Source organism: Medicago sativa, chromosome 2 (genome assembly GCF_051527215.1).
Source record: "Medicago sativa cultivar Bolivia chromosome 2, Bolivia_mono, whole genome shotgun sequence".
NCBI classification, from domain to species: Eukaryota; Viridiplantae; Streptophyta; class Magnoliopsida; order Fabales; family Fabaceae; genus Medicago; species Medicago sativa.
The window spans coordinates 2,743,503-2,769,951 of NC_140750.1; the positions used below are offsets into that span (position 1 = coordinate 2,743,503).

Here is a 26,449-nt window from a genome sequence, read left to right on the forward strand (position 1 = left end):
TCGTGCTGTTGAGTCAAGTGTTAAGTTGAACATGATGTCTTATGATGATTATTAGGTGATAAATGATAATTGTTGTTGATGTTCATGATGCCCTGATGATGATGTTTGATTATGATTTGATGATGATATTTTGATGATGATGTCTGTTTATGATTGATGATGATAATATTATGATACTAAATGATTATTAATGCTGATGTTTACGATGTCTTAAGTTGTAAAATATATGATGATACTTGATTATGATTTAATGATGATTTTTGCTTATGAATTTGAGATGATAATTGTTTACGAACTAATGATGATATTTGATAATGATAATTGAATATGATTTGATATAATGCTAAATGATAAATGTTTTATATGTAAATGATGATTTATGTTGTTAAATGCACTTTGATGAATTATATGTTTAATTTATTGACTGTGAAATCTCACCCCTTCTGCGTATATGTTGCCTCGACCGTGGGTAATGTGCAGGTAATAAAGACTAGAGGCGTTCATGAGTGGACTCCTCACTTTGTGTCTAGGTGCTCTGATATGTAACGGGATGGGGCTTGCTTTCATGAACTTTTATGAATAAACATTAACTAAGACTTATGAGATTTCTAATAAGGCCTGTGTGCCAAGACTTTTATTATGTTGAACTATTTTCCGCTGCATAGTTTCAGATTTTATGATGAATGAACTTGAAGGATAATTATTATTATCTATTTTATGATTTTTAAGAATATGTGACATTCCGTTTATGAAATAAATACTCTGATTTATATGAAATTTTTATGTTGGGAAAACGGGGTGTTACACTTAGAATGATTTAAGCTGCACAGAAGTCTAAGTTAGATGATTGTGATTATTAGCAAAGAAGTATTGATTTATAAGTATTTATTATGATGTTAGGTTGATATGATTCATTTCTTTAATGATAATATGATATTCAAGCACTATTGTAGGCTGCATTTGTTGTGTTTGCTGCTGTTAACCATTTAATGTCACAAGTTGTATAAGTCAGTCCAAGTTGTAAAAAACTAAAAAGTTGTCCATATTAATGGAATTATAAGAGATGTTCATGAAGTTGTCTAAGTTGTAGAAAGTTGAGTCCATTGCATACTCATTCAAAGTTGGGGGCTTGATGCCCTTGAATGCTTAGTCATTCACACGATGGGTGAGGGCTTGATGCCCTGGAGCTTTTGCTCACTATGCTTGAAAATGTTGCTCTTCGTATGGGTAACTTGCAGGTAATCAAGATTACCTGCGGTCGTGGGTGACTATCTCTCAATGTGTCCTTAGGTGCTCTGATACGTAACGGGATGGGGATTTTGATACTATTTTCTGTTCCTTTACGTATTGTTTTTGAAGTTTAAGAATTATTATTGAACTAAGATTTATGAGACTTTTATGATGAGGCATGCGTGCCAAGACTATTTCTATTGTTAAACTAAATCCGCTGCAAAGTCTTTAAATATTATGTTGATGAATTTTTTTAAGGATAAATTATTATCTATTTTGTTAAGATTTTATGATAAAGAGATGTAGCATTCCGTTTATGTGAATTACTCCGATAATTTATTATGAAATTTCTATGTTTGGAAAACGGGGTGTTACAAAAGGCGTGTAGTCTTTTATGGAGAATATGTGGAGGTTGTGTTCCTACACGCATCAAGCTGCAGACTAGACCTGTTCAGTGCGAGTTGGTGTGTCCTTGGTGTGATGCTGATGTAGAGACTGATTGTCATGCCTTTATGGAATCTAAGGTGGCCCGTGAGAGTTGGTACTGGGTGGGTTTGTCTTATGTGCCGTTACAGTGAGCTGGAAATGATATTAGTTTGGCAAATTTTATGTTTAATGTGTGTAGGCCTGAAAGTTGCGACATTGCAGGACGTGTAGCTCTCCTCTTGTGGCATTTATAGGTTTCGCGTTATGATGTTATTTGGAATGATACTCCTTAAACATCCTCTGGTATTGGGAGGACTACGTTAGATATGTGGAATGAAGTCCATGAACAATCACGGCAGCGTGTACAAGTTTGAGAAAGTAATGGACATGGCAGCACTTCTGTTTGGGTGAAACTAAATGTGGGATGGTTGAAATGTAATGTTGATGTCGTGTTCCACGAATCCACTTAAGTTACGTCGATTGGTTGTTGCATTCGCAATTCATGTGGTCACTTTATTTGGGCACAAACGAAGTGGCAAATATGACGGTTTCGGAGGGGAAGGCTATGACAATATTAGAAGCAATCTGGTTCGTTGCTGATAATTGATGGTGTTGGGTTGTTTTTGAGTTAGATTCATCTACTCTTGTGCAATCTTTGTTTGTGGAGACACGAAATTTATGTTATTGTTTGTATATGATTATTTTACATTCCAACTTTAATTTATTAGGCGACAAATGAACATAGTTGCTTAGCTAGGATTAGGGATGGGAATAGGCTAGGCCGAGCTAGGCTTTGCAAGGCCTAAGTCTGGCCTGTCAAATTTTTGTAAGGCCTAGGCCTAGGCCTGGCCTGCGGCCTCTCATAGGCTTACTTTTTAGGTCTGAGCTTGGCCTTATGAGAGCCTGATTAGCTCTGTTAGCCTGTTTAAAAGTATATTTCATATGAACATCTTTAAATAAGTAATGTGATCCAAGGTTAAATAGACTAGCGAGGTAATATATCAATGATATTAAACTCTTTTTCGATATTTAACATGAAGTTTTAGAAAACTTTACTGTATATTATATCATATTTCAATTCTAATTTATAATAATACATTTAAATATGCGAAAAAATAATGTAAACTGATAAGCTTAAATTACTTTAAAGGTTGACACATTTATAATTTAATTCAAAATAGAGTATATAATATATTAATAAATATTATTCATATTTACATAATTAGACCGGCCTAATAGGCCTAAAAGGCTTTTCTAATAGCTTGTGGCCTGACCTTTTAAGCTAAATAGACTTCTAAAAAAGCCTAGGTCTTCCCTATTTAAGAAAAACTATGGCTTGATCGGACCTATTGTAGGCTAGGTTAGGTCGTAGGCCCATGTAGGCCGGCCTGGCCTAGGGATGTAAATGGATATCCATGGATGCGGATAGTGTGATATCCGTGTCCGCTCCGTTAGATAAATATGAAATCCGTACCCTATCCATATCCGTGCAGATATCCGTTTAGCGGGTAATCCGTGGATTTTGAGGTATCCGCGGGTTTATACAGATATCCATGGATAACATTTATAAAAATAAAATAAAAAATTTATTTAATTTATTTTAGCTAAAATTTAGAAACAAAGGTTATTCACATGTGTTTTCTTTTCTTTTTAGCAAAACATAATATTCATACATTACAATAACAACAAAGATCGTTGACTCAACGAAAACATAAATAAAGTCTCTTACATTTAATAAAAATAAAGTTCTTTGATTTAACAAAAGCATAAGTAAATCCATCATATTCAACAAAAACAAAGCTATTGCATTAACAATCCCAACCACTTTCACTTTCTTTTAAAGGAGCGTAATAACTAATAACACTCACAATACCTAGGGATGTGTTTGTTTCAAGTTATAATTGTGGATTCATCATAAAAGCATACATGCCTATGTTTGTTACAAGTTTATTAAATTTTATTCCCGGATATAAAATGTTCTTGGGAATAGAAAAATTTTCCCAAAGAAAATGGTGGGAATAAAGTTTCCATGGAGATGGGAATAAAATCATGTATGATTACCTATTATAATCCCTATTTTTAAGGTTTCTTGCAACATTATAATGTTAACCAAACATCTTTTTTCTAAATACCTTGGAATAAAATTTACATCTATATATTCCAAGGAATAAATTTGGTAAACTTGAAACAAACACACCCTATAGGGTTTTTTCTTAGGAAGTTGAATGATATTAAGGTTATTTATGTAATTTACTTGGTTTAATAGCGGGTATGAATATTCGCGGGTGTGGATACCATTAAATCCGCATCCGTATCCATTAATTAGCGGGTAGTTAAAAAATCTGTTTATTTTATCCATGGATATCCATTAAGGTATCTGCTCCGTGTCCGTTGCGGATTTTATCCGTGGATATCCACGGGTTCGGATTTTTTTGCCATCCCTACCTGAACTATTCCCATCCCTAGCTAGGATGACATGTTTAGAACGACATGTTCTTAGACAAGTCACCATATTTTTGAGTTTTATCCTACTTGTATTGAACAAGGTTTAATTATTATTATTTTCACACAATGTTTAATTAATGAAATCAATTAGTTTTGTTGACGGGGCAGAAAATAAATCTCTAGCATGGCATCTAGATCAAGTTCAGCCAAAATTGACGGGGAACTTCACAAAAACATTTTTACGATAGGATATTTTAGGGATTTTTTTTCTTTCTTTCTATCTAACAGAAGTGAACGGTGTAACCCGGATCAAGCCTGTTTGGTTTGGCTTCTGAGAAGCAATTCTAGCCCAAAATCAATTCTCTACAGTGCCAAAAGCAATTCTAGCCAAAAACAACGTGTTTGGTTTAGCTTTTCAGAATTGCTTTTATCCTCCAAAAGCAATTCTCCATGAAGCTACAAATCCTAGCTTCTAGCTTTTCTAGAATCAATTCTCCTTGAACAACGTGTATAGGTTTGTATATTTTATTATTACAACATGCTATTTTACTTTATTGCCCTTTATCAATTCTCATTCTTTATCAATTCTCCTTTAGCTATGTCTATTTTAGTAATTATACATTCAAAAGCAATTCTACATAATTGCATCCAAACATAAATCATTTTGTTTAATCAATTCTACATAATTGTATCCAAACATAAATCAATTCTCTCAGAATCAATTCTGTCAGAATCAATTCTGTCAGAATCAATTCTATCAGAATCAATTCTCTCAGAATCAATTATATTCAAAGCTGAACCAAACGGGCACGTAATTTACCCTTCAATATATGCATTCTACATGTGTATAAAATATAAACTAATCCTCTCTTCTTTCAAAAATAAAAAAATAAACTAATCCTCTCGTCCTGTACAACAAAAGAAAGTGGCTTCATCGTAATTGAAAAGAAAGTGACACTAATAATTTTTTTACTAGAATACATCATGATATATGTTTCTGAACACTGTATTCACCCAAATAAAATACTGACTCGGTATAAATTACCAATAAAAACTATGCTTCAATAAAAGAAAGACTCAAAGCTGCTTCAAAGAAAATCCCGTCCCATTGCCACGCGCCACGGTCCTTGCTGCTGCAACATACTTTCTCCCCGGCAAAATATATTTATGGTACAATATACAATGGTCACATTCTGCTGAAATTGAATCCACCAGATGGGGCTGGAAGGTCGCTACCTCTAAGGTTAAAACCAGGTTGAGAACCATTGCCTTGAGGTAGTGTCTGATCTTCATCTTCCAACCAATATGTCTCGAGAATCTTGACAGCCTTCTCATAAATTTCATTGTTGTCATGACTCTGCAAGTTGTCAATCTTTTCCAATCCCTCGTCATCATCTATCATCTGAGCATACAAGTTGACATCTCCCTTGTTACCAAAGCTTTTCTCCACTTCTCCAACCTTCAGAAAATTCTCAAGACCTTGTAAACAGAGAGAAACAATTTTTGGATCATGGCAAACAAGCAAATCACAGAGAGGCTTAATGCAACCCTTGCTCACCAAATACCTTGTAATAACAACAACATTTGGTAAGTTAATAAGTAGACTCTTAATGTGGCCAGCATGAAGCAGAGCCAGTAAAAAACAATCGAAAAAATAATAATCACATACTTGATTTGTTCATGGGTGCCGCCAGATGTAGCATTAGAGAGTGCCCATGCTGCTTCTTTTATAATGTCAACCTCCTCATTTCGAAGAAGATTGACAAGGGGGGCAATCAGATCAGCTTCAATAACAGCCTGCATCATATACATAAAAGGTAGAGTTCAGATAGCTTTTTCGGAAAATAAGACAGCTAAAAGTAACATGCTTGGCAGTAAAAAGCAAAGAAAACTTGAGACCAAACCCAAAACAGAAAACGTGTTGCCAATAGTCAAGCGTCGCAAATCGCAATACACTCCCTTCGGTGATGTATTTACAGCAAAATGGAAACCAAAGGGTTAACTGTCACCTAGCAGTTCAACTATTACTTTGACTGAAGTAACCTGAGAACTAAATATATTATCAACAAAGACTGCAATAGTCATTATTGCACCACATCTCTATGCTAGACGACACATCGCTTCAATTTATATTCATGTGTACCCAGACATCAAACTAAAATGCAAACAAAACTCAAGACTACCCAAAACAGAAAACATATTGTCAATAATCAAGCATCACAATGTGTACCCAAATATCAAACTCGAAGAAAAGCATAAGCAATAAAGAAATTAACATTGCACTTTACTAAACATGAAATTTAACATCGAGTATAAAAAAGATGGGATTTATTATTAGATTACCTGTATCTGCTCTTTGTTTCCAGCTGTAATGTTTGATATAGTCCAGCAAGCCTCTTTCTTAATACTTTTCTCGTGATTATGTATCAACAGGTTCAAAAGGCATGGGAGTGAACCATGATTGATAATGGCCTGGTAAAAAGAGTAAAACCAAATCAGTTAATTCTCAAAGGTGACACATGAGATGATCAAATTAGACTTACAAAACATACGTATCAACAATTTCAGGTTATAATATTTCAAATTTTAATTTGATTTCCAAAATAACTAAAACAACAGTAATTCAATACTTTACCCAATAAAAGTTAAGTTTAATTAGAAATAATTAGGTAGCAACAAAATATAACAATTCACAATCCATTATGACATTACCTGAGTCTGCATATCGTCTCCAGTTACAATATTTCCCAAGGTGCGAAGTGCAGGAATTATCACGAAAGGGGATGGGTGCCTTCAAAACATGCACATACAATTAGAACCAAAACAATCAATAATTGCAAAAGAAAATTGGTTGAGCAGGGATAGAAGAATTGGTACTTACAGAAGGAGCTCCACCAGTCTGCCACATACACCTGCGTCGATCAGTGCTTGTTTTTTGTCATTTGTTCCATCCGAAAGATATGCGAGTGCCCAGCATGCATCTGTCAGGACTTCTTCATCATTGGAAAAAATCAAACGCTGAAGAGAGGGAAGCGCTGGCCTGACCTGTCCATGAAAATTATAGTATTAATACAGAGATAAAGGTCTTATTGCAGGTTCAGTTTTTAAAATTTAACAAAAACAACAACTACCTGCTCAAAAGGGGGTTGTGGCTTGCCCCTGCAAAAGTTTGACAGGGCCAACGTTGCAATTTTCAGCATAGAAAGATCTGCTAGATCATTCAAGTGGGATAACAGAGGGATCATGGCACCATGACTGAGAACAATATCACGGCACCAAGGGGAATCGCCGGAAATGTTTCTCAATGCCCACACAGCCTATAATTTCAGAGTTTTAGTGTTCAGCAGAAAAAGAAAAAAAAAATTAAAAAAAAAATAAAAAGGAAATCCAAGTTCTACCAATATTAGATTTTAGTTAGTGTAAAAAATATACCTCGTTCCGAACATCAACACTAGGTGAACTCATTAGAGTGACAAGTAATGGCACAGCACCATGGTCAATTACCACCTTAGTGTTCTCAGAAGTTCCACCTGCTATGTGTGCGAGTATCCAAGCAGCCACAAGCTAAACAAACAAATCACAGAAACATCCAATCAAAACAACAAAAAGAGGAGTTTCACCACACTACATAAATTTCCAATCGAAAAAATTCAAACAAACCTGGTGTCGAGGAAAATCGTCCATAGCTAGAAATTCAACAAGACGAGGAACAGCACCAGATTGAATAAGTTCATCAATCGAAAGACTGGATCCTACAAAACAAACATCAAAACCTTAACACTTCCGAAAAGCAACATATTAACGCATTAAAAACATGAAGAGAAAAAAAAAAATCAACGGTTACCGCTCGAAATAAGCTTCTGAAAATCAAAATCATTCATCGTAGGAAAACTCTCGAACCGCAATAACAACAAATCGAAGAATGCTGGTTACTTTTCACGCTTACTTTTACTTTTACGATATGCAAAACCCTGATTTTTACGATTGAGAATTGTGGGAAGAGAGTTTGAGAGAGAAAATAAATAGGTATATTGAGAATTAGGAATGCACACAATATATATATATATATACACGCGCACACACACAAATCTTTTTTAAAAAAATAGAGAAAATAAAATCTCAGGAGATTGAGTTAGTTTCTATTTTTCCGAAACAATTATTTCATATTTATCTATAACCTTATTTTTTCGAAACAACTATTTCATATTTATCTATAGCCTATTTTACTTTTAGGATATGCAAAACCCTGATTTTTACGATTGAGAAAACCCTGATTTTTACTATTGAGAATTGTGGGAAGAGAGTTTGAGAGAGCAAATAAATAGGTATATTGAGAATTAGGAATGCACACAATATATATACACACACACACACACACACACACAAATCTTTTTTAAAAAAATAGAGAAAATAAAATCTCAGGAGATTGAGTTAGTTTTTATTTAAAAAGGAAAAAAAGATTATGCAGCTTTGTAAATCTCTTTTATAATTGTATTTATATTATACTGACATAAAACGGACATGTTTTTCCGTTTTATTACGTTAACACATGTAAATTATGAAAAACATTTTATTAAAAGTTTTGATTTTTATTAAAACATACGAATAGATATTTATGACTTTTAAATTGTAACAATTCTAACAAATGGTGTTTTTTAACGAGACCACTAATATAGCAAATATATATGGCATATCAAGTAAGAATGTTATACTTATGTGAGAATGATAGGAATGATTTTCGGCCCTTGGATCAAAACTAAGTGGTTGAGATTAAAAAATACTATTAAATGACTATCACGCACACTTGGTTCCATTTTACCCCTTTCTTCGCGTGAACCTTTTATCTTCCTCCTTACCTTTCTTGATTCGGTCTTCATCTACATAACATCACTTACCTTTCAAAATTGCTAATATTATATTTGGGTTTTGCTATAATAGACCCACCATTTTTTTTATGAAGGACTATGTTAGAAATATACACCTTTTTGCTATGAGCAAAAAGACCCTTGTTTTGTTTTTTGAAAAAGAAAAAACTAGGGGATAAACTTGTAATTGACGTTTAAATGATTGTTTTTTATATTAAATTTCACACTTTTTAATATTTTATTGGGTCCCACTAGTTCTCTCTCTTGAATTCTTTTCACCGTTCTCCACTCTCTTCTCACGCTCATTCATCTTCCAAATTCTTCAAATCTTATTCAGCACCTTTTCATTCAGCATGATAAAATCTTGATGAAATAATCAATTTCATTTGAGCGGGGACAAAGAAATCGAATAAAATTCACCCCCACCCCCAAATTTAACCACCAAATCAGAACAAGAATTTAAATATAGATCATGGGAATGGAAACACACCCCCCCCCCCCCCCCCCCCCCCCCCCCCCCAAATTTCAAAACCTAAACACAAAATCAATGAGAAAACGAACTGAATTCAAAATGAAATGCATGTATAGACACACACACGCACACACACAAATATTTTTTAAAAAAATAGAGAAAATAAAATCTCAGGAGATTGAGTTAGTTTCTATTTTTCCGAAACAACTATTTCATATTTATCTATAGCCTTATTTTTCCGAAACAACTATTTCATATTTATCTATAGCCTATTTTACTTTTACGATATGCAAAACCCTGATTTTTACGATTGAGAATTGTGGGAAGAGAGTTTGAGAGAGAAAATAAATAGGTATATTGAGAATTAGGAATGCACACAATATATATATATATATATATATATATATATATATATATATATATATATATATATATATGGGGATGTATCAAATGAGAGGAAGTGTTATAATGAGAGGATGAGAGGAGTTATTTATGTCCATTGGATTCAATTTAATGGTTGAGATTAAAAGACCCCTTTTAGTGGAACACGTGACTTCTCTTTCCAATAAAACATACACACGCGCATTAAACTCTCTTCCTTCCTTCTTCCATCAACAACTTACACCCTCCGGTCACTATTATAAGCAAAAAACTACATTTTAGATTCATTCATTAAATAATGCATGTGGTCTTTATTATGAACCACATACATCATTTAATGAATGAATCTAAAATGTAGTTTTTTTGCTTATAATAGTGATCGGAGGGTGTACTTCTCTTCTCATGGAAACTGCAAACCTGTCTTTCTCTGAATTTAACAAATTTAAATTATTTTTTGGATTCAACTTGAAAGACATCGAAACCCATAATAACAAAGGCAAATATTAAAGAAACTAGTACAAAATTTATTTAACTCCCGAATATTTATTGATAAAGAAATCAACAACTAAAATAAAAAGGAAAAGGGTGAAGGGAAATTATTGTTGTAATTTTCAATTACAAATTTAGGCTATTGCAGCACTTTATAACAGTGTGGAAAAACCAGAAATTTTGATACAAACCCAATTTAAAAATATTAATTTCTTCTAATATATATATATAGGGGTTTGCTAGAACACACCCACTACTTTTTATGTGGGAGTGTTTTAGCAAGTAAATAACTAAAAAGTGGTTAAATACACCCTAAGGTGTATGTTGCTATAACACACCTTCTAACAATAACAAGTGGGTGTGTTCTAGCAAATCCTATAGGCATTTGCTAGAACACACCCACTAGTTTTTATGTGGGAGTGTTTTAGCAAGTAAATAACTAAAAAGTGGTTAATTGTAGCTTTGCTAAAACACTCCCACATAAAAAGTAGTGGGTGTGTTCTAGCAAACCCCCCATATATATATATATATATATATATATATATATATATATATATATATATATATATATACACATATATATATGTGTGTGTGTGTGTGTGTGTGTCAAAGCCCAATCGGCAATTTTCATGGCTTTGCTGGATATGGCACAACAAAGCAAATTCTCAAACTATGATTCATCATATATTAAAGAAGAGAGGAATATAAATTAAGAGAGTTGTGAAAACTGCGGCAAGAAATCAAACAATGATAGAATTATGGAGACAAATATCTATAAATGAGAGATAAATCGAGTGACTTTTTTATTTTGACTTTTAATATCTTGGGTCCATCTTGATTTGGAAGCAAAGCAAAGGAAGAGGAAGACATTGATTTTTTTAGGGAAGAAGAAGACATTACTGAAAACAACAAAAGCTGGCGCGTGAGTGTATGTTTTATTGGAAAAAGAAGTCACGTGTTCCACTAAAAGGGATCTTTTAATCTCAACCATTAAATTGGATCCAATGGACATAAATAACGGCTCTCATCCTCTCATTGTAACACTTCTCTCATTTGATACACCCTCTCTCTCTCTCTCTCTCTCTCTCTCTCTCTATATATATATATATATATATATATATATATATAGACACACACACACACACACTATACTCTTGACCCGTGCTATAGTCGAACACTCTAGTATTTTATAACGATTGATATTTAATTTGTTATTAACAGAGTGTTCAGAAGAGAATGTCGTTAGTATTTCTCTAAACTATATTATATGACATCCAAATTAATAAAATATATGATATGGAACACAGTAAGTTTACCACAAAATTCCCCCTTATCATGGAAATTTTACACATTTAAGAATGACATAATTGATTAAACAACTTGTCATCACTTTAGTTTATTGTTGACATAAATATTTAAACAAATTAATCTGACATTGTGATGTACATAATTAGAGTAGTTTATCATCGTTATCTGCAAGTGATTTTAATCCTCCGTCCTATATAATTTTAGAGAAATGATATATGTACAACCATTTTATGACAACTTTTAGATAACTTTTTCTATCATATTCACGTGATGTACTTATCCACTCTCTTCCTTTACCCCTCTCTATATTAGTTTTGATCAGTGAAAAGAGAGACAAATATGGTCGTCAACAAAAGTTGTCATCAAATGATTGTCCACATATCATTACTCATAGTTTTAAGCCATATAAATACTTCTGTTTCAAATGCTAGCTCGAAATAATTCACTAAAAAGTATTTCCTTGAAGAAATCTTGGCTTCTTCGAATGAATTTGAATTACAACATGTAAATTTAATATCAGTGTGAATTTTCTTGAATTGAAACCCCATTTCTTGAAGATATCTTTACACTTCTTTTGTCCATCTTATTATGATTCAATCTTGGTACAATCAGTGTGATAAATGCTAATTATTATAATGAATACAAAAAAGAAAATGCTTGTTTGAAATGAAAGCTGATCCATTTTTACATAAAAGATAAATAAAAGTTGTATTAACTATAAGCATTGGAACACAACTTGAAGCAATCTTGTTAAGTTCAGAACCAAAAGGAGTGATTGCAATGAAGCAGTGCACCTTTATGTGTTCATTGTTGTTCTTGGCTTTTTTTTTAACAGGTTGTTGTTCTTGGCTTAATCGAACTATATGCCTATATAGCTTGATGAGTCCTAATTGAAACGGGCAACTTCTAGAAAATTTAACTTCATAAGCCCTCAAGTTACCTCAAAATATGGTGTCAACATGGCAGCAACCATGTGCTTTAAATGGTCTACAATTCTGATGCAGTCCATATACATGCCTAATAGAAAATTATTTGTCATAATATCATGTATTTTCTTTCTCTGTTGAGACATGAATGACATAAGGCATGTCTAAAAGCAAAACATAAGATAACAGCTTCAAAAATATCATGAGACATTCTCATCCAAAGATCAAACAATTCTCTGCAATGAGCATAAAATTGCATCATATCAAAATCATTTTGTGAATGCTATACAACCACTTCTCACATCCAATTCAATGTATACACCAGAATCAATACCATTAACAAAATCACACACGTATATAAAATGCTCGCTTACATTTGAGATATTAAATTCTATATGAAATGTACACAGTTTCACCGTAATTTTATACATTGACACTTCATAGTAATCTTGAATATTCATTGGCACTGAACATGTGAAAAGGGAAAATCAAAATCACAACAATTAACAAAGAGATTTGTATTAGTCTCTTAGTTTTTCAAGCTCAACGCAACTTCCATTTTTGAGTACATTTCGATGTTCAAATTCACTTATAAGTATCCTGCTGCATCAACCATTATATATCTTCCTGAAAAGATAGTGAAGGATATTGTTATTAGTGGTTTTTATCAACTAAGTACATATTATCAAATTCAAAACGGGGATACCAAATACATATATGTTAATTGCCTTTGATCACATCAAAGCAAAGCAAACAGATAATAGTAAGTGATAAGCATCATACCTTGATGTTTTCAAATAGAGAATACCCAACTGCGATGACCAGCTACAGTTCCGAAGCATTTGGATTACTTATTATTCATTATTAGGATCTATAACCTTTGAAGAAAAGAAGAAGAGCAAGGTTTTGACAGAAAACCTTGTTTGGTTTATAGAATAACAACCTTAACACACCTCAAGACAGATCCAAAGCTGCAACGAAAATTGCAGCCATAACACACCTTAAAAAACCAAAGGAAACACTCTTCTAGGGTAAGCAAAGAAAAACATACTACAATCAAACTTAATCACTAACCATAAAACATCCAAGCAGCTATCGAGATCTTGAACAGGGTAGGAAATCTATATTTAGCAAAGATGCTACAGCACAACAACTATCTCCAGTCACCTCATTTTCTTTTTTGACCTCATGATGAATATATTTTGTGTCATGGCTTTGTGTAACTGTAGCTTAGGAGATTGGCCTCAACATATGCTTCCACATCTCATTCCATCTATTAAACAACTTACCAGAATGCATTTTCAATACATGAGGCTGCCATTTTTTCCCTCTGAAATTACTCTTGGATGGAAAATTGACACCCTATTAAAGAGTTATAAGTGGGATTAGCATTTGTCCCCTGACATTGTTTTACAGATTAATTTTTATCAATCAGCAAACACACACTTTATGAAATTAATAGACAACAGAAAATTATCAAAGTTAGAGATGTCATTTTAAAAAGCAAGATATCAAAATCATAGATTATAAAAGTTGTTGATCCGCATAAAAATTCAAATTAAAATGGAATGAGGGAACCTTAAAACCACATATTGAATGCAAGAACAAAATAGATCTGCATCATTCATCATCTAATGCAATAAGTACATATTTATATCAATATGAATCCATGTAGAAAACATGTCAGAAGAAAAAATAGATAAACTATAGTCTATAAACATTAAAATACATGCTGATTTTCGTTATGTTAAAACACTAAATAGAAAGTATTAGTGACACAAATCATTATAAACATCAAAATACATTCTGATTTTCTTTATCAAAATTTATATTAGAGAGAATGCGAGAGAGACAGAGATGTGGATTACCAGACCAAAGGAAGAAAATCTTTGAATGTGTTCTTGTCTGACAGTTGCTGTTTGTTTCCTCTACAAACTCATTCTTCCGTGAATTTGGTCCAGAAATTGAATTCATTTAAGTAATTTAACCTTAATTCAAATGAAACAGAAACACACGATCAAATAGTATAGAATTCACGATAAAAAAAATGAAACAGAAACAAACACATTTTTTATTTTGAAATTAAAAAAATAGCACACAACAGATGGAGATAGTTGGAGTACCTGGAGAAATAGAATTACTCAACAAATTAAATGTATTTTCATTGGTTGAAACAAACAATTGATTTTGAGATTTGGATCCGTTCACTCTTAATCTTGCAGTGGTTTACGGGCAGGTGGCCGGAACCAGAGAGGATGAGGATCAATATATTGTTGTTCTTTGAGGGAGAGGAAGAAGAGAATAACAACAATTGAGAGAGGAGAGCAACAGCGATTGAGAGAATGGAGAGAATATAATCAGATACTGAGATAGGAGAAGGGAGAATGAGAGAGAAAGAGCAACAATTCTGATTTCAGCAAACCAAAAAAATTGAATTAGGAGAAGCGATTGAGAGAATGCTTTTTTTTTTTTTTTAATTGAAAGTATCAAACAGTAAATGCTAATTTGTCTAGAGCTGCACGTCAAACAGTATAAGGGATGGGGAAGTGTAAAAGCCAAGTTTATCTAAGTACATGAAAGGTCATGAAAGGAACGACTGAGATTAAGTGTGCAGTTGGCAGGTTAGATTAGCATTAATTACGTGATTTGAGAGGGAAAAATGGGAGTGATTAGGGCAACACTGCTAGCACATCAAGTTAGGCTTTAATAATAAAGGATATATATATAGACACACACACAAAAATCTTTTTAAAAAATGGAGAAAATAAAATCTCAGGAGATTGAGTTAGTTTTTATCTACTAAACTAAATAGGACAATCTTTGTCCGTGCTTTTGACGATTTTGCCCTTCTGAGGGTATTTTTGTAAATTAGTAAATGCCTCTTTCCTTCTATATATATATGGAGTGGTATGAAATTCCCACTACTTACTTCATTTCATTCGTTTCATCTATCAGCGCTGTTTCGTTTCTTACCACTATTCCCACTATTCCCACTTCTTCCCCAATTCTTCCATGTTTTCCGTCAACCCAAAACACTTCTTCTCCAATTCAACCCTTCACAAAACCCCCAAAATCAAATTCAAAATCCCTAAATAAACAACCGCCATGACCGGAAACGCATCATCTCCGACACCGTCACCGGCGCCGTTATCCTTCCCAACGATCTCGCCATCTAGGTTCGTTACCTCTTATGCCATGCATGTTCCTTTTTTGTGTTGATTTTGTGGTTTCTTTATTTTCCTTCTTTCTTTGTGCGATGCGGTTCCTTCTTAATCGATTAACTAATGTATTTTAACTTCTTAATCGATGCGGTTCCTTCTTTCTTTGTTTTAATCGATTCAGTATGTTCTTTCCCCCTTTAATCGGTTTGATTTTTTTTTGTTTTGGGTTTTTCCAGATTTTTTTTATTCGATGGTGATTTGGTTTGTTGTTTGTTGATTTCGGTTTGTTGTTTGCTTTGTTATTGCATGTCTTCAAAACTTCAGTTTTGGTTTTGTTGTTTTTTGATTTTGTGTTTATTGGTTTTTTGGGTTGTGTTCCTTTCCGTAAACCAAATTAAAGAGTTTGTTTCTATATGTTTGAATGAGTTATGTTTTCATCATGATTTTTGTCTCATTCCCTTTGATAGTAACATGGGTCTTTGGAGAAAAATTTCATTTTTAATTAAGTTGGATGTACCACAATGATAATAAATAGTGATAACTTGTGTTTTTATGTCTGGAGATCTTTCAAATACTAGATTGCATTATGTTTTGCAGGATCGATATGCCAGTCATGGCGACATTAATGAGTAGGCAGCATTTGCTGACCTACATCTACCTTCTGGTTTACATTTCCCTTTCCTCAGGTGTTATTTTGTATAACAAGGTAAGGGTTTGTGGATTTCCCAACGAATATGTTTTGTGATTTATCTTCCACTGTAATATGTTTTGCTCATTCTATTTCCTTTCGTGGACATTGGTTTATTGCAGTGGACTAGCTTTTTTGTAATATACATCTGCCTTTCTTGAAATATGACTGAATTAACTGGATGATTTATCTTTTTCATCATTTCAATTTATGCAGGTTGTAGCACCTGTTAAAATGACAATTCATATGTAAGAATTCTACATAGACACCCTGTTTTATATTTCGTGTAATACTTCTGGCTTCTCACAAAATGTTTGGTATGCAGATATGTAACTTGTGTGGTTCCTATAAGCGCCTTCTTTGCACCAAGTCTGTGGTAAGCAGTTGATGATATTGCTCTAAATGGAGTTCTGCCATACTCCTAATGTTGATTGAATGATTGCACACTTCTCATGGATTTTTGCTCCAAAAGGTATATAAAATAGCACAAAAGATATAACCATTCATATATTTGATCTTAAATGCATGTAGAAATCTTAATATTGAGGGGATTTGCATAACAGTTTTAGGTGTTTCAGTTATGGTTTTAGCCTGTTATGTTTTGCAGTCCATTGGTGTGTTTGCTTTATTGGGGGAGTTTAAGTAGCTTGGGGTGTATAAACATGAGCCTAAAGTTCTCAGCAGTAGAGAGAAACATGTTTATCTTTATAGAAGAAAAGATCTTTAAACATGAGCCAATTACTTGGCTTCATTCTAAAATCCATGAGCTTAGAATCTATAGAAGAGTAACTGATTAGTAAGTCACATAAACTGACTATAAACTTTTGTAACAATGTGCTAGAATTTTTTTTTTCGTAATGAAATTCAATGTGATCAATAATAACATTTAGATAAAATAAGAAAACCAACCTTAGAGCAAGTGCAGCAGGGAACACAAGCATGAAATGGAGGGTCGAGCTGATGCAAACAATGTAGGTATCAATCTTAGAAAGTTGATAGGGCCAAACCGCAAGTGCACGGCCTATCGAAGTAATAGTAGTAAGAAGAGTATCGTTCCGTTAGGGAGTTGTGAATTCAATTAACTTTTAGAGAATGATTAGAAGAGAGAAAAGTTTATAAAAAAAAGGGGTTTAATTGCTGAAAGTAAATAACAATAATATAAAAGAGCCTTGGGATTATCGGTTTGTCATAATAACAAATCTTTCACTAGACAAGACTTAAACTTCTAATTCCATGGTTTACACCTTAATTTCTAAAGACCGGTTTCCCTTAGCCCCTCACCTTTCCGATGAAAGTCTGGTGAGAGTTTACTTCTAGTAACCAAGCCTATTTCGCTGACTTGATTACTAGAAGATGCATAGAGGATTGAAACTACTCTTTGTCTCAATAATTGCAAAGACTATTTCACTGTTTTGCAATTATTGTCTAGATTCACTTGTTCCAACATCAAGACTCCGCTCTCGCTTTATGAATTGATGTTTGGGATGATGGATTAACGATTATCAAACCCTCCGCTTTCGCTTCCACAGTTTGATAATTGTTAATCCACGTTAAGACGGTGAATCTAGATTAGAAATTAGGGTTGCATAGAAATTAGGGTTTAAGCTTGGTTCGTTAGGATTATGTCATTAGACTTTTCCAATAATCCCAAGACAAAGAAGAGTCTACTCACTAACGTTCATTGTAGACATGGGGGAAGAAGAGAGAAAGCAATAAAGTAAAAGAACAATAATATAAAAGTGAACTTTTATTCTAAGAACAAAAGATGAATGTTTATGGTGGAGTGCTACTCTATTTATAGCTTTACAATTGACTTAAAATCTAAGCAACTACAAGGGCAAAGCAGTAAAGCTGCAACGGGGTAACTTGGGCTCGAAGAAAAGCAGCAAAAGAGGCTTCTGGGGGTGGCACGGCCGTGCCACATGTTGGCACGGGCCGTGCCAAGCTTCTGACTTGGTAGAGACATATTTTTGTCTCGTATCTTCGTATTTTTGTACTGTATTTGCTCCAGTCCTCTTTCTTTCGCTCCAAGGCACCTTCCACCATATATTCATTCCTAAAATAAAATAAAAGACAATTTAAAGTAAAATATTCTAAAAGAAAATAAAATGCAATAAAATAAAACTAAATCTTAAATAAAACTAAACTAAATAAGGCAATAAATCAGACTATCTATGACTCATCAAACTCCCCCACACTTGAATCTTTGCTTGTCCTCAAGCAAAAGGCAATGGACATAGCAGCAACTAAAAGATTATTATGGCAATATTAAAAACATAAGTCTCAAAGAAAGGTTTTGTCCCAAGTACACTAATTACAATCTCAAATATTCCTCATGAACCTATTCTACCCAACATCAAGTCTTAAGTGAGTGTGTGTGTGCAGTCCAACCCTTTTCTTGCTCCTGTATAAGACAGATATTATGAGGAACATGTTCTATCCTTAATGCTAAAGTAACCGAGAAAAGTCCTTTCTTCATTTCATATAAGAGTGATGGGAATTAAAGTTAAGATTGAATTAATTTAACAATTAAGCACAAGGGGCTGCAGATGCTTAGGGGATATCTATCCTCGTAGGAAGTCTTCTCAGATGTAATTGTCCTTTCCCCCTAGATTCAAAATCACCCTAAGCAGTGCTGCAAAATTATTTATTTGTTTCATCTCCGCGTAGGAAGTCTTTTTGGATGTAATTGTCCCTTCCCCCTAGCATTGATGAGTTTGTTTCACATTAAGTTTAAATTAGGGAGTCACCACCACAATTAGGAAGTTAGGGATTATCCTTTCCCCCACATGTTGTTGTCATTCTCCCGCCCCATTTAACATTAACAAATTAATAAGAATATAACAATTAAGAACAATTTGATTAATTTCCCACACAAACTTATACTACGTTTACTCTTAAGACTTTAAAGGGTCTAAGTTAACACTAAAGATAGAACGCGTTCCTTAAAATACCTATTCATACATTTACTCAAGGATTGCAACCGGGTGCTTTTCTCATTGGAGAATTTTCACATTAAAACAAGATATGGGTATAGCAAGAACATAAGAAACACAAGAAACTACTTTCATGTACAAGAGGCAACCTTTAAGGAAGAGACAAAACAAAAATTTTCATGCCATATTTACATTAAAAACAAGCTGCTAGTCATGCCTCTTGCTATAAAAACAAAACAAAAGAATAAAGTTCAAGGGAGTTTGGGAACACTACGACTCTAGACACTTTATTAGCCCCCCCCCCCCCCCCCCCCCACACTTAGGGGAAGCATTGTCCTCAATGATTCAAAAAGAAAAAATAAAAGAAGAAGAAGAAGAAGAAGAAGAAGAAGAAGAAGAAGAAGAAGAAGAAGAAGAAGAAGAAGAAGAAGAATAAGAAGAAGAAGAAGAAGAAGAAGAAGAAGAAGAAGGAGTAGAAGTAGAAGAAGAGGAGGAAGAAGAAAGAGTAAAGGAAGATGAAAGCTCACAATTTTATTGAAGTTCATAAAGTAGACCTTTGGAGGTGAAGGTGTTGTATCATGTTGTGGAGCATTTGATTGTTTTCTTCATTTATTCGATTGCTCCTTTGGACATTGTTCCTTTCAACACCTTATCTTTGTTGCTCGGTGCTTATTCTTTGAACTTTGGTTTGCATCCATGCCCGCCGTTCATCATTATAGCTTCCACCGGTTTCTTGTTCATGGTGCAAGTTTGCACCTACCTCCTCTTCATTACCATCATCATCACCATCATTATGTACCTGTGGGTTAGTACCAACATAAAGCAAATTTTCCACCACCTCCGGATTAGTTATGTCCGGATTAGGTAGAATAATCAAACAATAAGCTCTAATAATTCTCCATTCATATTGGTAAGTGTGAGTAGGTTCATGGGTTTTAAGGACAAAGTAGTGATAGTATGTAAGTCTAGACAAAAGTTTCCCTCTATCCTCTTGATCCCTTGATTCACACTCACCCCAAACTTTCTAACAAGCAAAGTGATGATTCCACCTACCATTATATCACCCTTATCATTCGGTTTCTTTTTAACAATTGAAACAAGATAATCAAGCAAATAATAGTAAATGTTAATATGATGGTTAAAAAGCATATTCCACAATATAAACAACTCATTAATCCTCATCATTCCTACCTCTTTCATACTCTATTATGCATCCATGCCCATCTTTGATTTTCATCGAGCTTACCGGTTTCATAGTCATGGTGCTCTTCCTCTTGGTGCAATTAGCACCTTCTCCTACATCATGGTGCAAGTTAGCATCGTCTCCCTCATCATCATCTTGCTCACTAAGAACCTGCACATCATCAACATTCAACAAATTTGCTTCCACCTCGGTGCTAGTCCGAGATGGGTTAGGAAGTAAAAACATGATAGGCACATTAAACTTGAGTTGGTGATAGAGTGGTGGACGAGGTTTGATAAAATTTATAGAAATGAGGGTGTCTATTGTTTCCCTCAATTTGTTTGATCCCCTCATCCTCACCAATGCAAAAATGCCTACCTATGTATGTAATGATGCCACCCACCACTATGTCTCCCATACCGGCTGATCTAGTACCTACAAAGTCTAGGTAATTAATCAAATAGAAACAAGTGTTGACGGGGTGGTTTATAGAGCATTGCCCACAACATGAACAACTCATCGGCTCTAGTGTTTCCTAGCTCGGTTTTACCCCAAATAGTGCAAGCCATTACCCTTTGAAGGTACCTAAGTACATGGTTGTGAATGTTGCTAGCTTTATTGGCTCTAGTGACAAAGGAGCTAAGGTCGGTGATACATTCCTAAAAGACAACGGGTTGATAGTCAACCGTCTTAAGGCTAGGATCTCAAGAATCATGGATATACCCCTCGTTTGCAAAACCTAAGGCATCACAAAAGTGCTGAAGAGACATATCATAATCAATATTCATTAGCCTAAAAGAAACTCTATGGTTAGGGTTATCATAATTCAACCTATCTTTAGTAAAAACAATGGAACTCAAAAATTCGTAGGTGAAATTCTCATAATCCATCATAGGTTCTAACATATCAGTCCAACCTAGCCTTCCTATCAACCTATAGGCATCATTTCTAAGCTCTAGCATATTCAAAGTATGAGAATCATGATATCGAGAAGGATGCAAGGGTTTAAAGATTAGAATTTTATACCTATCCCTTTGTGAGTTGTCCTTAAACTTGATCCCATGATTCTTGACTTGTGCTTGCTTCTTTGAGGGAGGTCCTCCTTGAGACCTTGCTGGTTCCTTACCACTTCTTCTTGAAGCCATTAGACCTTGACCTTGGGTTGACTTGAATGTTTAGGGTTCGGGAAGATTTTTGGTGGAAAGAATTGGTTTAGGGTTGGGGTTTTTGTTTGAATAAGGTTTATGAGTTCGCTTATGAGATTGGTGAAGGATTTGTGGTTTTTGGGTTAGGTTTTGAATGAGTGGGGTTTTGGTGAATTATTGGTTTGGGTGGCTGAAAGTTTTTTTGATTGGCTGTTTGTGGTTTGGGTGAAGTTTGTGATCGATTTGTGGAAGAATTGAATTGGTTTGGTTGAGTTTTGATGGAGATATGAAGGTTTGAAGATGGATGGTTATGGAGGTTTTGAGAGAGGGTTAGGAGATGAAAGAGGTTTGGGGTTTGAGAATGAGGAAGAAGAAGAAAAATTTTTAAGGTTATAGGTGGGTAGATATCGGGCACGGCCGTGCCACCCTTGGCACGGGCCGTGCCAACATTCTGTGGCTTGGCATGGTTTTTGTCTTCAAAACACTGGCACGGCCGTGCCAACATTAGCACGGGCCGTGCCAACCTTCTGGTCAGGGGGCTTCAAAATTTTCTTTTTTCAGTTTTTTCGAATCACACTTGGACATTTACCTACAAAACAACTTAAAACAAAGAAAAACAAACAAAACAAAGCAATTAAATGCGTGGGTTGCCTCCCACGAAGCGCTCTTTTATTGTCATTAGCTTGACGGTCAATAGGTTTCTCTATCCTATACCCAATCTTTCATGAAGGGACAATGGCAGCAAACTGACACTATCTCCTAAGTCACACATGGCTCTTTCTGTTTTCTCTGATCCTATGACACATGGTATGGCATAACGCTCTGGATCCTTAAGTTTAGATGGCAACTTATTTTGAATTATTTCAATTAGTTTCCTAAACTGCTCATCTAACTTAGACTCATCAAACCCTTGTGGTAAAGGAGTATTTGGATTATATGGTGGTGGAATGTTAAGCTTTTCACTCTTTACTACAACTTTCTCACTGTTTGGTTTTTCACTCTCTACCCCAACCTCAATTGTCTTGGTTTCTACAACAGGGTCCTCTAATTTCTTATCATCCCTAAGTGTAATAGAATTTATCGGACCTTTGTGGTTGGTTTCAGTTTGACTCGGGAAGACTCCGGAGGGTTGTGGGGAAGAGGTTACTTGTTGGGCTACTTGAGGGATTTGAGCCTCAAGCATTTTGTTGTGAGTAAAAAGAGAATCCACTCTATTGAGAGAGTCATTCAAAATTCCAGCTTTGACTTTAAACTCTTGGTTATGCCTGATGTTATCTAATTCAAAATTTTCTATCAAAAGTTCCAAGTCGGATTTTTGAGGGACTCCTCGGTTGTTTGTAAAACAGGGTGGTGTTGTTTGTTGTCCAAAAAAATTTTGAGGGTCTTGAAAAAATTGACTATTCCTAAACCCTTGGTTAAATTGAGCAACTTGCTCAGGATTTCTAACAACACTACCTAGTTGACATTCAACTCCGGTATGACCAAATATTCCATAAACTCTTGAAGGAGGTAAAACAGGGGTAGAAGTCCATTGATAGTAGTTTTGAGCCATGTCTGAAATCAAAACCGTTAAAAGATAGAAAAAAGAAATAAATAAATTAAGAGAGAGAGAGAGAGAGAGAGAGAGAGAGAGAGAGAGAGAGAGAGAGAGAGAGAGAGAGAGAGAGAGAAAGAAAGATATATATATATATATATATATATATATATATATTTATTTAGGAAAGAAATATAAACAAAATATAGAATAAAATAAAATAAAGCAAAAGATTTTTTTTTTATATATATAAAATCAAATAAAATAAGGAAAAAGAATTTTTTTTTCAGTCTAATCACTATTAAAAAGTTAATCAAATTACAACAACTCCCCGGCAGCGGCGCCAAAAACTTGATAGGGCCAAACCGCAAGTGCACGGCCTATCGAAGTAATAGTAGTAAGAAGAGTATCGTTCTGCTAGGGAGTTGTGAATTCAATTAACTTTTAGAGAATGATTAGAAGAGAGAAAAGTTTATAAAAAGGGGTTTAATTGCTGAAAGTAAATAACAATAATATAAAAGAGCCTTGGGATTATCGGTTTGTCATAATAACAAATCTTTCACTAGACAAGACTTAAACTTCTAATTCCATGGTTTACACCTTAATTTCTAAAGACCGGTTTCCCTTATCCCCTCACCTTTCCGATGAAAGTCCGGTGAGAGTTTACTTCTAGTAACCAAGCCTATTTCGCTGACTTGATTACTAGAAGATGCATAGAGGATTGAAACTACTCTTTGTCTCAATAATTGCAAAGACTATTTCACTGTCAAGACTTAAACTTCTAATTCCATGGTTTACACCTTAATTTCTAAAGACCGGTTTCCCTTATCCCCTCACCTTTCCGATGAAAGTCCGGTGAGAGTTTACTTCTAGTAACCAAGCCTATTTCGCTGACTTGATTACTAGAAGATGCATAGAGGATTGAAACTACTCTTTGTCTCAATAATTGCAAAGACTATTTCACTGTTTTGCAATTATTGTCTAGATTCACTTGTTCCAACATCAAGACTCCGCTCTCGCTTTATGAATTGATGTTTGGGATGATGGATTAACGATTATCAAACCCTCCGCTTTCGCTTCCACAGTTTGATAATTGTTAATCCACGTTAAGACGGTGAATCTAGATTAGAAATTAGGGTTACATAGAAATTAGGGTTTAAGCTTGGTTCGTTAGGATTATGTCATTAGACTTTTCCAATAATCCCAAGACAAAGAAGAGTCTACTCACTAACGTTCATTGTAGACATGAGGGAAGAAGAGAGAAAGCAATAAAGTAAAAGAACAATAATATAAAAGTGAACTTTTATTCTAAGAACAAAAGATGAATGTTTATGGTGGAGTGCTACTCTATTTATAGCTTTACAATTGACTTAAAATCTAAGCAACTACAAGGGCAAAGCAGTAAAGCTGCAACGGAGTAACTTGGGCTCGAAGAAAAGCAGCAAAAGAGGCTTCTGGGGGTGGCCCGGTCGTGCCAAGCTTCTGACTTGGTAGAGACATATTTTTGTCTCGTATCTTCGTATTTTTGTACTGTATTTGCTCCAGTCCTCTTTCTTTCGCTCCAAGGCACCTTCCACCATATATTCATTCCTAAAATAAAATAAAAGACAATTTAAAGTAAAATATTCTAAAATAAAATAAAATGCAATAAAATAAAACTAAATCTTAAATAAAACTAAACTAAATAAGGCAATAAATTAGACTATCTATGACTCACCAAAAGTGTAGGTAGCATAAGGTTGCGTTCAAGTGTAGTGTAGGTAATTGGTATATAGCATGGACACTTCGTATTAAAGGCTTATTGAGAGGGCACCACTATCTATTGTTACATTCAATCATTCTCATTTTCTAAAATTATTATCGGTATCTATGAGTCAATGTTGTGTTCATTGTCCGTGTTTGTTCAAGTATTTAGTAGCTTATAACTCAATTAATCTAATATCCATTTCATTATGTTTTGTAATATTTAGTAGCTTATAGGTATCAATCTTAGAGCAAGTCCGTTATGCATGATATACCAATAAGTTATGTCAACAGAGTGGAGCTGATTTAAACAATGTATTAGAGCAAGTCCGTTATGCATGATATACCAATAAGTTGTGTCAATAGGGTGGAGCTGATTTAAACAATGTAGGTAGCATAAGGTTGCGTTGACGATTGTTTCACATGACATCAAATGAATGTTAGTTCTTATGTGTGCTTCCTGATTCATGCTTCATAATAATTACCTTTCAGTATGTATATAATTATGGTTGAGCGTTTTTCAGGAACTTCTTCCTATACGAAATATGGATTCTAATTTCTATAAAAAAATAGCTGAAATCTGATTTGGAAGTGTAGGTATCAATCTCTAATTTCCCAACCATTGTCACATTCCATAATTCTTTGGATTGAATGTTAGAGGTGACTAAATTTTTGTAAGTTTGGATTTAAATTTCTGTAAAATTTGAGTGTATTTGAAGTCCTGAAGGTTCAAGTAATTGCATAAGTGGTTTAGAGTAGCATTTTAATCATGAAGCTAGCTCTATGGATTTTTTTGCTGCATAATTTGAGTCTCTCTTGTGTGTTTTATAAGGTTTTCTTTGGTCTCTAATGCAATAGCAGATGTGTTGCAGGAAGATAATTATCTCAAGAGCAGCATATATAGAGAAGAAGCTATTGAGGCAATTCTCTTTTTATTATCTTTTATCTTACACTACTTTTTTATATATAAGGTGATTTTGATCTGGTCATATAATTACTACTTCTGCTGCAGGAAAAATTGGTTTGGTTCCATAATTCTTTGGATTGAATGTTAGAGGTGACTAAATTTTTGTAAGTTTGGATTTAAATTTCTGTAAAATTTGACTGTATTTGAAGTCATGAAGGTTCAAGTAATTGCATAAGTGGTTTAAAGTAGCATTTCAATCATGAAACTAGCTCTATGGATTTTTGTGCTGCATAATTTGAGTCTCTCTTGTGTGTTTTATAAGGTTTTCTTTGGTCTCTAATGCAATAGCAGATGTGTTGCAGGAAGATAATTATGTCAAGAGCAGCATATATAGAGAAGAAGCTATTAAGGCAATTCTCTTTTTAATATCTTTTATCTTGCACTTACTTTTTTATATATAAGGTGATTTTGATCTGGTCATATAATTACTACTTCTGCTGCAGGAAAAATTGGTTTGGTTCCATAATTCTTTGGATTGAATGTTAGAGGTGACTAAATTTTTGTAAGTTTGGATTTAAATTTCTGTAAAATTTGACTGTATTTGAAGTCA

At 34.1% G+C, this 26,449-nt stretch overlaps 2 protein-coding genes and 1 long non-coding RNA gene across 3 annotated transcripts; 1 reads left to right on the forward strand and 2 right to left on the reverse strand.

The window, feature by feature from the left end:
• Positions 1 to 5,012: 5,012 nt before the first annotated feature.
• Positions 5,013 to 8,134, reverse strand: LOC146943604 (importin subunit alpha-1-like). The gene is made up of 9 exons (XM_085741881.1): positions 7,946 to 8,134; positions 7,762 to 7,853; positions 7,534 to 7,665; positions 7,233 to 7,418; positions 6,983 to 7,146; positions 6,814 to 6,892; positions 6,445 to 6,573; positions 5,771 to 5,898; positions 5,013 to 5,666 (listed from the first exon to the last, which is right to left on the reverse strand). The coding sequence occupies exons 1-9, from the start codon at positions 7,980 to 7,982 to the stop codon at positions 5,288 to 5,290; spliced, it is 1,326 nt and encodes a 441-aa protein (XP_085598007.1). The 5' UTR covers positions 7,983 to 8,134; the 3' UTR covers positions 5,013 to 5,287.
• Positions 8,135 to 12,814: 4,680 nt separating this feature from the next.
• Positions 12,815 to 15,074, reverse strand: LOC146943605 (uncharacterized). Its single transcript, XR_015028109.1, has 4 exons — positions 14,666 to 15,074; positions 14,411 to 14,530; positions 13,326 to 13,904; positions 12,815 to 13,169 (listed from the first exon to the last, which is right to left on the reverse strand). It is a non-coding gene; the product is annotated as an uncharacterized LOC146943605 (long non-coding RNA).
• Positions 15,075 to 15,462: 388 nt separating this feature from the next.
• Positions 15,463 to 26,439, forward strand: LOC146943606 (putative sugar phosphate/phosphate translocator At1g48230). The gene is made up of 7 exons (XM_085741882.1): positions 15,463 to 15,718; positions 16,301 to 16,409; positions 16,608 to 16,639; positions 16,717 to 16,767; positions 25,805 to 25,852; positions 25,945 to 26,003; positions 26,191 to 26,439. Exons 1-6 carry the CDS (start codon positions 15,648 to 15,650, stop codon positions 25,985 to 25,987), a joined length of 354 nt encoding a protein of 117 aa, XP_085598008.1. The 5' UTR covers positions 15,463 to 15,647; the 3' UTR covers positions 25,988 to 26,003; positions 26,191 to 26,439.
• Positions 26,440 to 26,449: the final 10 nt, after the last annotated feature.